At 44.4% G+C, this 13,974-nt stretch overlaps 1 protein-coding gene across 1 annotated transcript in view; it reads left to right on the forward strand.

Moving 5' to 3' along the window:
* DSTN (destrin, actin depolymerizing factor) overlaps nt 1-12,023 on the forward strand; it is a 37,660-nt gene extending 25,637 nt beyond the window's left edge. The window contains exons 2-4 of the mRNA XM_057529176.1: nt 5,901-6,208; nt 8,752-8,828; nt 10,847-12,023. Of these exons, the coding sequence (XP_057385159.1) occupies nt 5,901-6,208; nt 8,752-8,828; nt 10,847-10,956 (495 nt within the window). The 3' untranslated portion in view covers nt 10,957-12,023. The remainder of the gene's footprint in view (nt 1-5,900; nt 6,209-8,751; nt 8,829-10,846) is intronic.
* Nucleotides 12,024-13,974: the final 1,951 nt, after the last annotated feature.

The raw sequence follows: 13,974 nt of genomic DNA on the forward strand, positions 1-13,974 counted from the left end.
ATGGCCCCGGCCTTGCCGACCGCAGTGGCCTTTAGGTGGTCTCCTTGCCCCAGTCTCCTCCTGTCCTGGCTCCCTCATGCATGGCTTCGTGCATTTTCCAAAAAATACCCAGTGCCTCCAGACTCGGGCCTGCCGTTGGTGGCCTCTCCCCCGAACCCACTCCACATCCTGGTTTCCTCCTCTCATACTGGACGAACTGCGTTCTGTTTGTCAGGAACTGTCTTTTCATCCTTTCAGCCCCCTTATTTTGGAGTGCTTTAAGTCACCTTCCAGGCGAAACTCTCCTTGATTTACCTGCGTCCCCTCCCTGTCCCAGTTTGATCTCTACCTTCTTTAAACGCCCTTCTGTTGGAGTTTATCAAGGAATAATGAACGTTTTACCAAGTATTGAAGCACTATATGTGCTCTTTATCTTCTCCACTAATCAGTACACTTCCTTGAGGGTCTGATTTATCCTTGATTTCCTCAAGGGAACACAAAAGTGAACAAGACAGACACATAGTCTTAAGGAGCTTACTGCCCCTTTGGGGAGACAGTCAAGTAATCTTGAAGGTAGGACATCGAGACTGTAGTAAGCGCTATGGGCTCGAGGCATATGATCTCACGGAAGCGTGTGATAGTGGTTTTGACTCAAACAACTTGTTTTCCAAGTGAGAATTGATCTGAGGTGTAAAGAGTGAATGAGGCACAGTGAGCAGAGGCCCCGAGCCGGGAGGGAGCCTGAATGCAGACAACTGACAGAAGGCCGGTAGTGAGCTTCCTGAACTTCTGCGCACGGGTGCTGGAAGGTAGGGCTGCAGAGGTGGGCGGGGCCGGATCACGCCTGCCAAAGAGTTACTGCCATTTCCCCCGCAGATCAGTGGAAAGCCGCCACTGAAGTGCTTTACGCACGGTGATGGGATTCCTGTTCCAGATCTGTGGCTGCAGTGCAGAGGATGAATTGGGGGAGTGGAGGGGATCACGGGGGGCGTGAGCAGTCTGTTGTGTTCGGGATGACAAATTGAACGCCAAATATCAGTGGCCTAATAATAAAGGTTTATCTCTATCGTGCAGCGCAGTGGGGTTGGGCAGCCCTCTTCTGTCTTGAAGTGTGTCTGCCACGGTCATCTTTGCAGGGGAAGGCAGAGCTTGAAGATCAGCTTTAAAGGGCCCGGGCTGGCAGTGCTTTCTGTCACGGTGCCCACCTCTCATTGAGCAGGTCTCAGTCTTGTGGCCCCAGCTGAGCTTGCGAGGAAGGCTGGAGAACGTGGTCTTCCTGGGTGCACTTATGTCCTCGTCTCCCTCCCCTGCAGCGGCTTGAGAGGTTACTGGCACAGTTCCAGTAATAGGCAGTGGTAGCTTGGGCTGGGAGAATGGCAACAGAAATGGGGAGAAATGAGTATCTTGGAGAAAAACTTGGAAATTCAAAGGGCTAAGTGAGGTGAGGGTAAAGGATTGTTGAAGATGTCTCTTAGGTTTGGGGCTTATATGAAACTGGGATGGTGGTGTGTACTGGGAAAGGAAGACTGATGAGAAGGAGCAACCTGTATCTGGTTTTGGACATGCTGAGCATCAGATCCCTTTGAAACATCCAGCTGCAGATGTTAGATGGGCAATTGGGTGTAAAGGCTGTGAGCTCAGAAAGGCAGAAGTCTGAACAATGTGCGAGTCATTTGGATTAGGTGATGGAAACCTCGAGTGTGGATACCTCGGGAGAATGCAGAGTCCTTCCTTTCCACCAACACCTCCATCAGCATCTGCTTTCTGCCAGATTGCTCAACCGTTGCCTCTCTGACCTCACTGAACCTGTGGGGTCCTCGGATCCCTTTGCTGGTCCTTAGAGGATTCCCTTTGGAACTCCCCATCATCTTTACCCTCCCTCTTCATATTTTAGAGGAATAAAGGCATAGTCTTTCCTAAGACTGACTCCCCCATCTGTGCCCTGCATCTCATCAGTCTTGTTAGGATTCTGACTGTGTTGTTTGAGTGGTTAAGTATCCTCCCTCTGGAGCCAAATCTCCTGAGTTCAAACCTCAGTTCTTCTGTCAGTTTCTGTGTGACCCTGGCCAAGTTACTTAATCTTTCTGTGCCTCAATTTCCCGATCTGTAGGATGCAAACAGTAATAGTAGCTAGTTCATAGAATGGTGATTTAGAAGTGTGTGACAATAGAAGTTCTCAATATTAGTATTTTTTTCTTTTTCTTTAGTGTTTGGCTTTCTTTCTCTTGTTCCTTCAAGCTCTTAAACTGTTAGTGTGGCTGCGTCTCCCCAGTGGAAGACCACTTCCATGCATTGGAAGTCAGCGTTCAGTCCTCCCCTTCGCCATCAGCCATCCTGTCTGCTGTACCTCAGTTCCCTGTGCATCCCCAGCCTGCTGCCCTGGACTCCTGCCCATCCCTCCGTCTCCTGAAATGCTCAGAGGCCCAGTCATCAAGCCCAGTGGTCCGTTTCCATTCATTCTCGAACTTCACAGTTTCTGGTATTGCTGACCTCCCTTCTGGAAATATTTTCCCTTGGCTTTCAAGATGGTCTTTTCCCCCTTCTTACTTTTTCTTCTTAGCCTTCTGATAATTTCTTCTTAATTCCATTGACTTGTTTCTCTTTTGCTACTTAATGATGATATGCCTCCGTGGTACTGACTTTGGTCCAAAATACCGATTAAGTGGAGCCTTCCTATTAGATTTGTGCTGTTTCCAGTTACTAACTGGTCATCTCCACCTAGATGTCTTGCACATTCTTCAAGATTAACGTGTTAAACTGTGCCCATCCTCCCCCTTCTGTTTATCCACCAGTCTTTCTAGTCACCAGTCTGGAGAATCCATCCAGGGTCGTCTTTGATGCTCTTCCTTCCTGTTTCACTCAGCTGTATTGGCTCTGCTTTGAAATGTCCTTGGATTTGTTTTTGTTTTCAGCAGCACTGCTGTAGTTCAGAGCTTTCTCTGGATATTGGCAGTTGCCTCAGAAGTGGTCTTCCTGCTTCCAGTGTCTTTGCCAGCTTCTTCTTCACAGTCTTCGTTGTTCGTTTCCTCAAGCATAAATGTCTGTAGTATTCCCCTCATCAGAAACCTCCACATTCCTCATTTCAGATAGAAAAAAGCCAAAATTCCTCCTTACTGAGGCTTTTAAGGTGCCTGTAAGTTACAGCCAGATTTGGCTGAGGTTAGTTGCGTTATGATTGCAGGATACACATTTACTTTCTGTTTTCAGTTACTGATAGGTAATTAATTTAATTTCCAAGTCGGAATTGAGTGTTGTTTGAAATACTTCACTTAGATATTGACAGATACATTCAAATATTAATTGTTTGGATTTAAGGCTTCAAATGTTTCCTTCATGCTTTTAAAGATGGGTTAGTCAAATGTGATTTACAAATCACCGTTATGGACTAGGGAGTTAGAGGAATTAGGGTCTGTTTCTAATTCCTTGTTAATTTTTGTCACTTTGAACATTTTATTCATCTCTATTCAAAAAATCAAAATAAAGATTCTTAACTTGCTTTCCATAGATGAACTGTGAATATCAGAACAACACTACTCCTAAAGCAATAAAAGAAGGTTTGAGGTAGTATTTTTTAAAAATGGGAAAGCGGTAAGATTGTGTAACTTTGGAGGTAGTTTTCTAGCCTTAATTTTCTATATATTCCTCTTTGTTAGAGTAAAATGTTCATTTAGGGTTAGATGAGGTAGGATTGAAGTGGATTATGATTAGATGTAGATTAGATTAGATGGGATTGAGGTGAGCTCTTTTAATGAAAGAGATGATTAAGTAGTCCAGTTACCTTAATACTAAGTAACTGCTAGGATCTTTGTGTATTTTAACCCCCAGAATTCTTACATGCATTTTTAAGTAACAACTTTATTGAGATATAATTCACATATCATAAAGTACAGTTCGCTGATTTTCAGTATGTTTCCAGAGTTGTGCATCCATCACCACTGTCAAATTCCAGAACATTCCATCACTCCAAAAAGTTGCCCGTCCCATTAGTAGTCACTCTGCATTCCCTCTCCCCTTCGCCACTGGAAACCACTAATCTGCTTCCTGTCCACGGATGTGACTGTTTTGAACATTTCAGGGAATAGACTTGTGAGCAGTGTGGCCTCGTATGTCTGGTCCTTTACTTAGCATGGTGCTTCTCAAGGTTCATGTGTCATGTAGCGGGTATCAGCACCTCATTCTGTTATGGCTGAATAATATTCCGTTGTATGGATATGCCACATTTTGTTTATTCATCAGCTGATAAACATTGGGTTCTTTCTACTTTTTGGCGGTTAGAAATAATGCTGCTATGAACTTTCATGCACAGGTTTTTGTATGGACATATGTTTTCATTTCTCCTGTGTCTACACCGAGGAGTGGTGTTGCTGTGTGTTAACTCCATGTTTAATGTTTTGAGGAGCTGCAAGATGGTTTCCTGAAGCTGCTGCACCACTGTTGCAGTTCTTTCAGCAACATTTAAGGGCCCTAGTTTCTCAACAGCCTCACCAACATTTGTTTCTGTCCACAGCCATCCCGGTGGGTGTGAAGTAGTTTTTCATTGTGGTTTTGATGTGCACTTACCTAATGACTAATGGTGCTGAGCGTTTTTTCCAAGTGCTTCTTGACCGTTTTTTAAAAACCTTCTTTGGATAAATGTCTATTCAAATTGCTTGCCCATTTTTAAATTGGGTTGTCTTTTTTATTGTTGTTATAAGGTTTCTTTATATATTCTGGATACAAGTTTCTTATTGGATATACGATTTGCAAATATTTTTTTCCTAGTGTGCAGGTTATTTTTTCATCTCACACGCATTTATATTTAATCAAATGACGTGATGTTAATTTTGGGTATCATTAACATTTTGGCATTGTTTAGTATTTAAATTCTATTAAGTTTATAATTCTTGCTTTAGAAAAGCTAACATGTAAACCAAAGTAGTTAATGAAGCATAAAAAATTATAAAGTTAATGGAAATGGCACATTCCTTAAAGAAGGTGAAAAGATCAAAAAGTGATTTTAGATCTTTGGTTATCAAGATCTTATGTAACCACTTCTTCATTTTGGAATAGCAAGTATAACATGGTAAAAGGTTATTTTCTGTAGTCAGTATAATCCTAAATTAAGCTATCCTCTTTGTTATAGCAGTAAATATTTATTTTTAATCGAGATATAATCGATATATAACATTATGTAAGCTTAGGGTTTACAAGGTGTTGATTTTTGCTTCATTTATATATTGCAATATGATTACCACCATAGGTTAGCTAACACTTCTATCACATCACATAATTATCATTTCTTTTCTTGCGGTGGGAACGGTAATGATCTAGTCTCCTAGCAGTCTCATTTATTCTAATTTTAATTTAAAACTTGGAGATTTTATAAATGAAATTTTACAGGTATGTAACTGATATGTTACTGGATATTAATCATATAATTTTGACATGTGAGTAGAACAAAGACCTTTCAATTCTTTTATTAGCGAAGGATGTGCTGTAGGAGTGGAATTTTCCCAACCCAGCCACTCTGACCATCTATTATTCGTTATGAAAAGAATTTCGGGTATTGTTAACACCCAAACTGGGGAGATGACTGCCCCAGTCAGGGCTCTGAGCAAACCTGTGTAAGAAGAAACTAATTCAGCACCCCAGAAAGCACTGTTTTCCAGGTTTCAGGGTTGGAGGAGCGGCTGTGGCTGAATCTTCCCTTAACTCCCGCATAAGAGTGATGAATGGCTTAGATAGGTAATCTTTTTAAAAGTTTAATGACTGAAATTAGTGTTTGCAGCCCAGATTTTCTAGTCTTCCTATTAGATGGTAAATATACCTTAAAAAATTTAAGTGTATGCCAGTCTGTAAACCAGAAGTTACGTAGTGTTTTGCATGATAAAAACTGTAAGCCTCCTTATCTCCTTATGATTTTTTTCCCCTTCTCATTCTAGGCCTCAGGAGTGCAAGTTGCTGATGAAGTATGTCGCATTTTTTATGACATGAAAGTTCGGAAGTGCTCCACACCAGAAGAAATCAAGAAAAGAAAGAAAGCTGTCATTTTTTGTCTCAGTGCAGACAAAAAGTGCATCATTGTAGAAGAAGGCAAAGAGATCTTGGTTGGAGATATCGGTGTAACCATAACTGATCCTTTCAAGCATTTTGTGGGAATGCTTCCTGAAAAAGATTGTCGCTATGCTTTGTATGATGCAAGCTTCGAAACAAAGGAATCCAGGAAAGAGGAGTTGATGTTTTTTTTGTGGTAAGCGTTGTTAGAAATATTGAACCTTTGTGAATCTCAGAGTTAATCTCTTACTATTAGCTTAAGCACCTCACCAAATTCTTCTCCAGCACGCCCTGCCAGGAACCAGCCTCCCACTTCACTTGTGCCTCTGTGGCTTGCTGCCTTTGAAGTTGGTGCTGGCGTGGCCTCCAGCTGGAATTTGCTCTGCGTTCACACTGTCCAGTAGGGTAGCTACTAGCCTCTTAGGGCTGTTGAAATGAAAGTCTGAAGTTCAGTTTCTCAGTTGAATCACCACATTTCAAATGCTCAGTAGCCACATGTGACTAGTGGCTACCTTTTTAGGTAGCACAGCACCGGTACAGAACATTTCCTTCGCTGCAGAAAACTCTGTTTATTGGACAGCGTTGCTGTAAATAGTGAAACTGTGCTATAAAGTGATTTACATGGCCTTAAAAGGCTGTTTAAATTAGTTATCCTGGTCTTTTCAAGTAAGTTCATATTTGAGATTAAGCTTGACTTAAAAGTCACCCTATATTCCTCATCTAATTGTATTGTATGTAGTACATTCCTTGATATGGAATTCTTACACAGTGAGAATCTTCTCTGGCTTCCAAGGGGAAGGGGGAAGTGGTAACAGCCTCTGATTTGGGGGGAGTGAGTGTCCTCTGGACTCTGGCCTGAGCCGGGCAAGGCAAGGAGGGGCTTAACTCTCAGCTGTGTGCCACCAACAGCGTGGGACCATGGGGCTGGGAAGTCAAAAGAGTTCAGGTCTCAGGGAATGTAACCCTAGGCCTCAGCTCAGTCCCTTGCAGCCCTGGCTGCACCTGGTGAGGTCAGATGCGCGTATTGGGCGCTCACTGTGGAAGGAGCCTGGCGGCCACAGACACAAATGCATAAAGATAGTAGTGAGACTTAAAACTGAGCATGTTGAATGAAGGTGCATCCTTTAAACTTTTATTTCTGCTACATGCCAGGCATTGTGTTAGGGCTGGGAAAATAGCTGTGAAAAAAACAGCTAAAGCCCTGGCTCTTCTGGGATTTACTCTTGAATGGCAGATATGGCAGGTAAAGGTTTAAGCTTTTAAATTGGTTAATATTTCCTTCATTTGCACTATTTTTTATCCTGGATTTTTATCCACTATGAAAATGATACATCCTTATTAAAGAACATTTGGAAAATAAAAGTAGAATGAAGAAGAGAAGATTCAGTGTTAGTGCAGTGTCTTATTTTTGCATTATTACTTTTTAAAAGAAAGATAAAACCTTATAGGAGTTTTCCATAACAGGCTCTGTTTAGGGCCCAGGGAACGGCTCTTACTTCAAGTATTTTAAAGATCTGGTTAGAGTAAAATCAGAACAGCTAAAGCTATTTTTGTCCCTGACCTATTTTGCATAAGAAAAGCACCCACTTAATTTTGTAGCTGGTGCATCTGAGGTCCTTGTTGTGGCTTTGCCTCCCTCCTTGGACCTCAGAGTTGTGAGGAATATGCGCTGAGAGACCGAGAAACTGCCCTTCGCCTTGTTCCCAAGAAGAGATTCAGCCCGCTGTGTGGGCGGCAGACTAGGTGAGGGCCCCACCGGGCCACGGTGTTCATGACTGTGGAATGTCCTGGAAATATGGCAGCTAAATGGAATCGTGGTGGTGTGGAATGCAGGCAGGCCTGAGGTTTGGTGTATAGTGAGAGACAATGCATTCGTAGATGTGCAGTTTGAGTAGATGAGATTTTTCTGTGCATTGTTAGTATTTCTGTTACTCTCAACGTTGCTGGTAAAGAACATGGTAAAGCGTATGCTGTGCTTCCAGTATTCATTCAAGAGGGGGAGGCACTAAAAATTTTGTAAATACAAGGTAATAGTTATATTAACAATTAAGACATAATGATTGCTGAATTGCCATTAAGCTTAGAAAAAGAAATCCTTGTGACATGTTTTATTATGTTAGACTGAGATGGAAAACGAGTGCCTGAGGTCAGAATTTGCTGCTGGAACAGATGTGAATGAAGGGACCGGGTGGGCAGGGGCAGTAAGGGGACTTGGACTTTATATACATTCTTTTCCAGAAAACAACCTGAAGCAAAAATTGCTAGCATTTCTTAATTCTGGGTGGCAGATACTTGACTTACAGATTATTCTCTGTACTTTTCTGTATTTTGAAACTTTTCCACCAGAAAGTATTAAAAACCTCATACAAAGATGGTAGTTATTAGCCTGAACTCAAGCCTTTATTGATACAAATGAAAAACAATTATCTTCAAGAAAACAGTTGGGTCATACAGTGAATTATCCAGTGTTGTTTCTTTTATTCTAGTGCCATTAACCGATTTCTGATCATTGGTCCTCAACTTTTTCCCTGCCTTGGTCAACCTGAGTTATTCTGTATATGCTCAGTCATCACAGTCTGAGGAGTGGAAATGGAAAAATTGTGTAGTTAGAGAAGCTCTCCCAGAAGATTCTGAGGACCCTCCCTGCCCCTGCCCACTGCTGCAGATGTTTATTTAACAAGATGTAAATTGAACTGTCTCTAAACCAGTGTTTTTCTTCTTTGGCGCTTCTGTATCCAGGGCTCCAGAACTAGCACCTCTGAAAAGTAAAATGATCTATGCGAGCTCCAAGGATGCGATCAAAAAGAAATTTCAAGGTAAGGTCTAGTTGACTGCCAGGTATTCGGCTGTGTCGTGAGCCCTGGCATGGGGACCACCTTTTCTAAGAAACACCTTACTCTCCTTGGAGGGCCCTGACCACAGAGGAGGGCATCACTGCTTGTTTAGAGGAAAACCCTGGAGGCTGACCTGGCTTTCTGCACGTCTCTGCCTTGCACAGGCCACCCTGGGCCGAAAGGCCTGTGTTCGATATTCTGTTCCCTCGACGCTGTGTGTGTACTCCTGTTCAGGCTGGTGTGAAACTAGTTTGAGATGCTGTCAAGTTTCTCACGTAGCAGGTGGGGACTAACTGGTCATACTAAGTAATAAATTTGCTGTTGCCTCTGAATGTAGTTGATAGAACAAAGTTGCACAAAGGAAATGTTCATAAATGGGAAGGGCTGCTCTTGTCGCTGGCTTTTCTTTGGAATGGTATGATTTTAGGTTATAGAGTCATCTGTGTCCAAAGGAAAGTGGCCTCAGTCCTTGGGCTGGCCAGTTATATTTGACTTGCCGCTGGGCGCGTGGGATCCTGATGAGATGGCCTGGACGCGCTTACTGTCTCCAGGCAGGAGGAGATGTTGGCATGATGGACAGAGCGTGGGGCAAGTGCCCTTAGCCCGCTGAGGGCTAAGCTTGTCTGACTGCTGTGTGGCCTCCACGGGCCGGGTCCTCCCAGCGGTGAATGGGAGGTGCGCGGTAGACGAGGTGGCCCCCTACCTTCCTGCCGTGGCTGCTGCAGGCCGCTGGGAGAGCCGCGGTCGCGAGGGCTCGGCCTGGGGTCGTTTTCTTTTTGTTTGTTTTACTGTGACTGATCTTTATATTCTTGTAGTAGATCAGGTTTGCCCTAGCTTGTTTTCCTTGGGGAAACAAGATTCTCGCTTCCTTTCCTGCATCGTGCAGTCCTTGTCAGGCTCCTCGTGTGCTTGGTTTGGTGTCGGGCTGCCCCCTGGAAGTGTGTGCACCGGCCAGGGAACTGGTGTTCTGACGTGACCCCTTAGCTCCAGCACCGGCACAGGGCACCCCGGAGGGCGTCGGAGTGGATTCCTCCTCCTCGCTCTGCGGTGCCTTCCAGTAAAGGAGCTGCTCCGTGGACTTGATCTGCTGACGTGAAAGACTGTCTCCCTGGTGCCTTTCTTCCTGGTGAAACCATCGCTGGCTTTCTCCAGTCAGTCCTGAGTGGTCCAAAAGCTGACCTGCTGTGCTTTCAGCGGCTTAAGAAATGGTCTTAAAATTATGGAAAATCAGAAAGTGCAGCTGTTTAAAAGAGAGCAGCTGTTTACAGAGAAGCTACTGTATATGATTCCATAATTGAGCTCCTTTTGTGCAGTGTGGTGTTGTAATTTTTATGAGAAGGTGATCAGTAAAACATTTCACACAGTCTTCATCGTGATAGATTTCTTAGATGTATTGTGTGGTACCACTGGAGACCTGTTTTCTAGAGCAGAAGTGATCCCATTTGTAAGTGCTCCTATTCCTCAATTCAGTTGACTAAATCAACTGTGCAATCAAAACATCAAATGCATATGTTTATGTATATTTCAAAAACCAAGAAAAATTATTCCTAGACCTGCTTTTTAACTTGCTGAAATGCAGCGCATCTGTAGAAAAGCGTACGTGAATTACGGTTGTTTCTTGGTTTAATGACCAGCGCCCCAAAGCCTTACTGGTGCCCCTCCTCACACCACTGCCCCTACTTCTTCCCCCCAGGGACACCAGTCCCCTGGCTCCTAACAGCATAAGGTAGCTCTGGCTGATTTTGTGTTATACGAGTGGAACCGTCTAGAACATACGCTATTAAGTCTGGCTTCTTTTTGTCAGCATTAGTCTGTGAGAGTCATTCGTGATGATGCATGCGGTTGCAGAGTACTCATCACTGTGTGGTATTCCGTGGTTTGTATATGCCACGGCTTTCCCACCCATGTTTGAACTGGTCGTTTAAAACGGTTTGATATCTTAGAGAAATAGGTAAGCTACTGCCATAATTCTAAATAGAATTGTTGTTTTTCCTCCCTAGGCATAAAACATGAATGTCAAGCAAATGGGCCAGAAGACCTCAATCGGGCTTGTATTGCTGAAAAGCTAGGTGGATCCTTAATTGTAGCTTTTGAAGGATGCCCTGTGTAGACCATCACTCGGTGCCACAAACTGAAAGCTTCCGTGTTTAATGTTATCCTTTTGCTATGTAAGTAAAGCTGATACGTTTAGGCCAGGGACTCGCTGAGGGGAGCTGTCTTGTCATTTGCTAGGGTAAACTATTCCATGAACATGTGCAAATGGCCCTAAATAAATCTAAACTCTAAAGTTGTATTGGTGTGAAATTAAATTCTTACTGGCCAAATGCCTGTTTTGATTAGTTGACTTGTAAAGATTTTTGTTAAGCTCATGATTTTTAATAGTGCAGTTCACAAAACAGTCCAAGGCCACATGAAGACAATTACTGCATCTTCATTAACCTCAGCAGTTACTTTGTTTCTTTTGCTTAGAGAATTGGTCATAATCTGGTTATAATTTTGGCCCAAATTCTTTTTTCTCTGTTGAGCTAAACTGAATAATGGAAAATAATTCTCCTCACAACATGTAACAGCACTAATGTACTTACTAAACTATGTAAGATTCTACCAGACGTGTGGTGGAGACTGCTTAGAACCAGCACTGATCTTGCACAGCACTACTTTATGCACGTAGTTGGCACACAGGAAGCAGCTCCTGCACCTGCAGCTGCTCGCTGGTCTAGTCGGGAGGCTGTTCTGAGAGTGACCTTGCATCTTGGAAACCTGGAGAATGTGCACTGTCTTGTAACAACGAATTATAATGCAAATTAGGGCTCCAGTGTAATCCACTTTGTTGATGAAAATGGTGAGGTGGTGTATTGACAGACTGGGATACCAGGATATCTTTAATTGTGTCTCCTTCAGAACTGTGTTGCTTCTGGTACAATAAGGTTTGGAAGAACATTATGTTTACTCTGGGGCCTGGGCAAGCTTCTTAATTTCCTAGAGTAGTTTGCCGACTGTCTGAAGCGGGGAGCGGGTGTGACGGTCGACAGCCGCGGGAAGCCACGCTGAGGACACCTGGAAGTGACTGCCTTTCACATCACAGGTGTAACACTGAACAACACAGAGATGCACAAACAGTGGAATTTAGAAGTAGCAGTACTGGCTTTATGTAATAAAGGAAGCATTTTTAATTTCTCTCTCGTGTAATTATTCATGGCTGAATTGGGGATAAAGGATTCTGCCTTCCATGTGTGGGGTTAGGTGTGGAGGTTTGGGTATTTCAGACAATTAGCGTTAAGGCCACAGCTCCCTCCTCCTCTGATTGAATGAAAAAGTTGGTATAAAAGTTGGGAGTCTTTCTCTTATTCCAAATGTTTATCCAAATGCCGGGCTTTTGTCTCCTCTCTGATTTATTTGGGAGCCAAAAAAGGATACGCTTTGATCAAAGTACTTCTTTCAAAATTATCTAGAAAATAGTGCTGGCTGCTGGTTTACCGATAAGCTGCTTGTCATTCTTTCATCCTGAATTTGTTTTCTCTTCTGCAAAGCAGTGCTTTTAGTGAGTGTACATTAACAGGCCTCCGAGAAGCTCTGCGGGCCCAAGACTGCCCTTTTCAAGGATCAGCTTTGTAGGTAGAGCCAGGAGTCTAGAAGGAGAAGGTCTTTTCTGTGGCTTCGCCTTGTGACGTGTGGCCCCACCTGTATGAGTTGCACCGCTCCTCCGTGCAGGTATGTCGGGGCGGGGGGGCTGCCGTGGGGAGGGTTTTGAGCACAGGGATGTGATGTGATGTAAACAGCTCCCAGCGCTCCACTTGACTCCAGAAATTGGGAAATGCTAATAGTCACTTATATCTCTGCCTAGGGGAACTTTTGGATTCCTGAGGTTGGGGCCCAAGAATCCTGCTAACCAGCACTCCAGGTAATTCTGCTGCAAAATTAGTTTTGAGACCTCAGCTGACATTGGTGAGGAATAAAACCACAGGTATTCTCTGCTTTCAACACATTTACACTTTTGTAAGTGTTAACACATTGCAGAAGTGTGTGTGGAAAGCTGACTTAGGGTTCATTTAATCATTACTCTTTTGTCCCGAGGAAGAAGCAAATAAAGCCACTGCTAACAGAAGTTCAGAGCTTGACTGTGAACTTTGTTACTCAGAGAATATTAATCTCTGAGAAAACAGTGAACACAGTGACTCAGTAAGATTAGGCTTAGTCGAGTGGTTTCCTTTTTTTAGAACTCCTCAGAGTGCCGGCTGGTCCACACACCGAAGTGCAGCTTCTGTTTCTTCACCAGTTCGTGCCCTTGGGACGATCAGAGCCTGGATATGCCCAAGGGCAGACTCATCACTTTGTCACGACTTGGGGCACTTGTGAAACGTGCAGTCTTTAGACCAAGTTCCGGCCGGGCTGCAGCTGGAAGAAGGGACACTGCATGGTTGGCTGGAGGGGCAGCAGGAGGGGACTTACTGAGCCTGCAGCCAGTGCCTCAGTAGCCAGTCCAGAAGTAAAGTAACTTGTCTAAGGTCACACAGCTCATGGGCGGCACAGCTGGACAGCTCAGGTCTCATTTTCTGGTCCTAAGCTATTCCCATCATGCCCCTGGCGAGTTCTTCATTTCTAAAATCTGGAGTTCTGAGATTTTATTCGATTTGGGGCGGGAAGGAAAACAACACTGTTCTTTTGGGTTTTGAGTCCTGTTGGCCCCAAACCTGCAGGAAGCTCAAAGAGAAGGCGTTTGTGGAGTGTCTGGTGGCTTCTAGGATCTTGCGTCTTTCCTGCCTGCAGGCCAGGCATCCCGTTGTTTGTGCGTTTTATTGACCCTCACGCTAGTCCAGAAAGCCGCCACCAGCGTGACGGGGCTTCTGGGTCTGGAGGGAATGTTGATGGGCCTCGTGACCCTGAGCTTCAGGTCAACCCGGGAGCCTCTGCAGGGGGACTTTGGACCAGATGCTGTCAGAGCTCCCAGCTCTCCTGTCGGGGCCTGAGACACGGGCCCGGGTCTGTGAGGGCAGCTGCCCGCCCCACTCCCCAGCCCGAGGGTGGGACCTGGCCCAGGGACAGCGAGGCCCATGGGCTCCCCCTGCCAGCCAGCTGGGAGCCGCTGCTGCTGGGCCTCAGGGCTGGGGGCGGGGGGTGGCGCTCACCC

Source organism: Balaenoptera acutorostrata, chromosome 15, assembly GCF_949987535.1.
Source record: "Balaenoptera acutorostrata chromosome 15, mBalAcu1.1, whole genome shotgun sequence".
NCBI classification, from domain to species: domain Eukaryota; kingdom Metazoa; phylum Chordata; class Mammalia; order Artiodactyla; family Balaenopteridae; genus Balaenoptera; species Balaenoptera acutorostrata.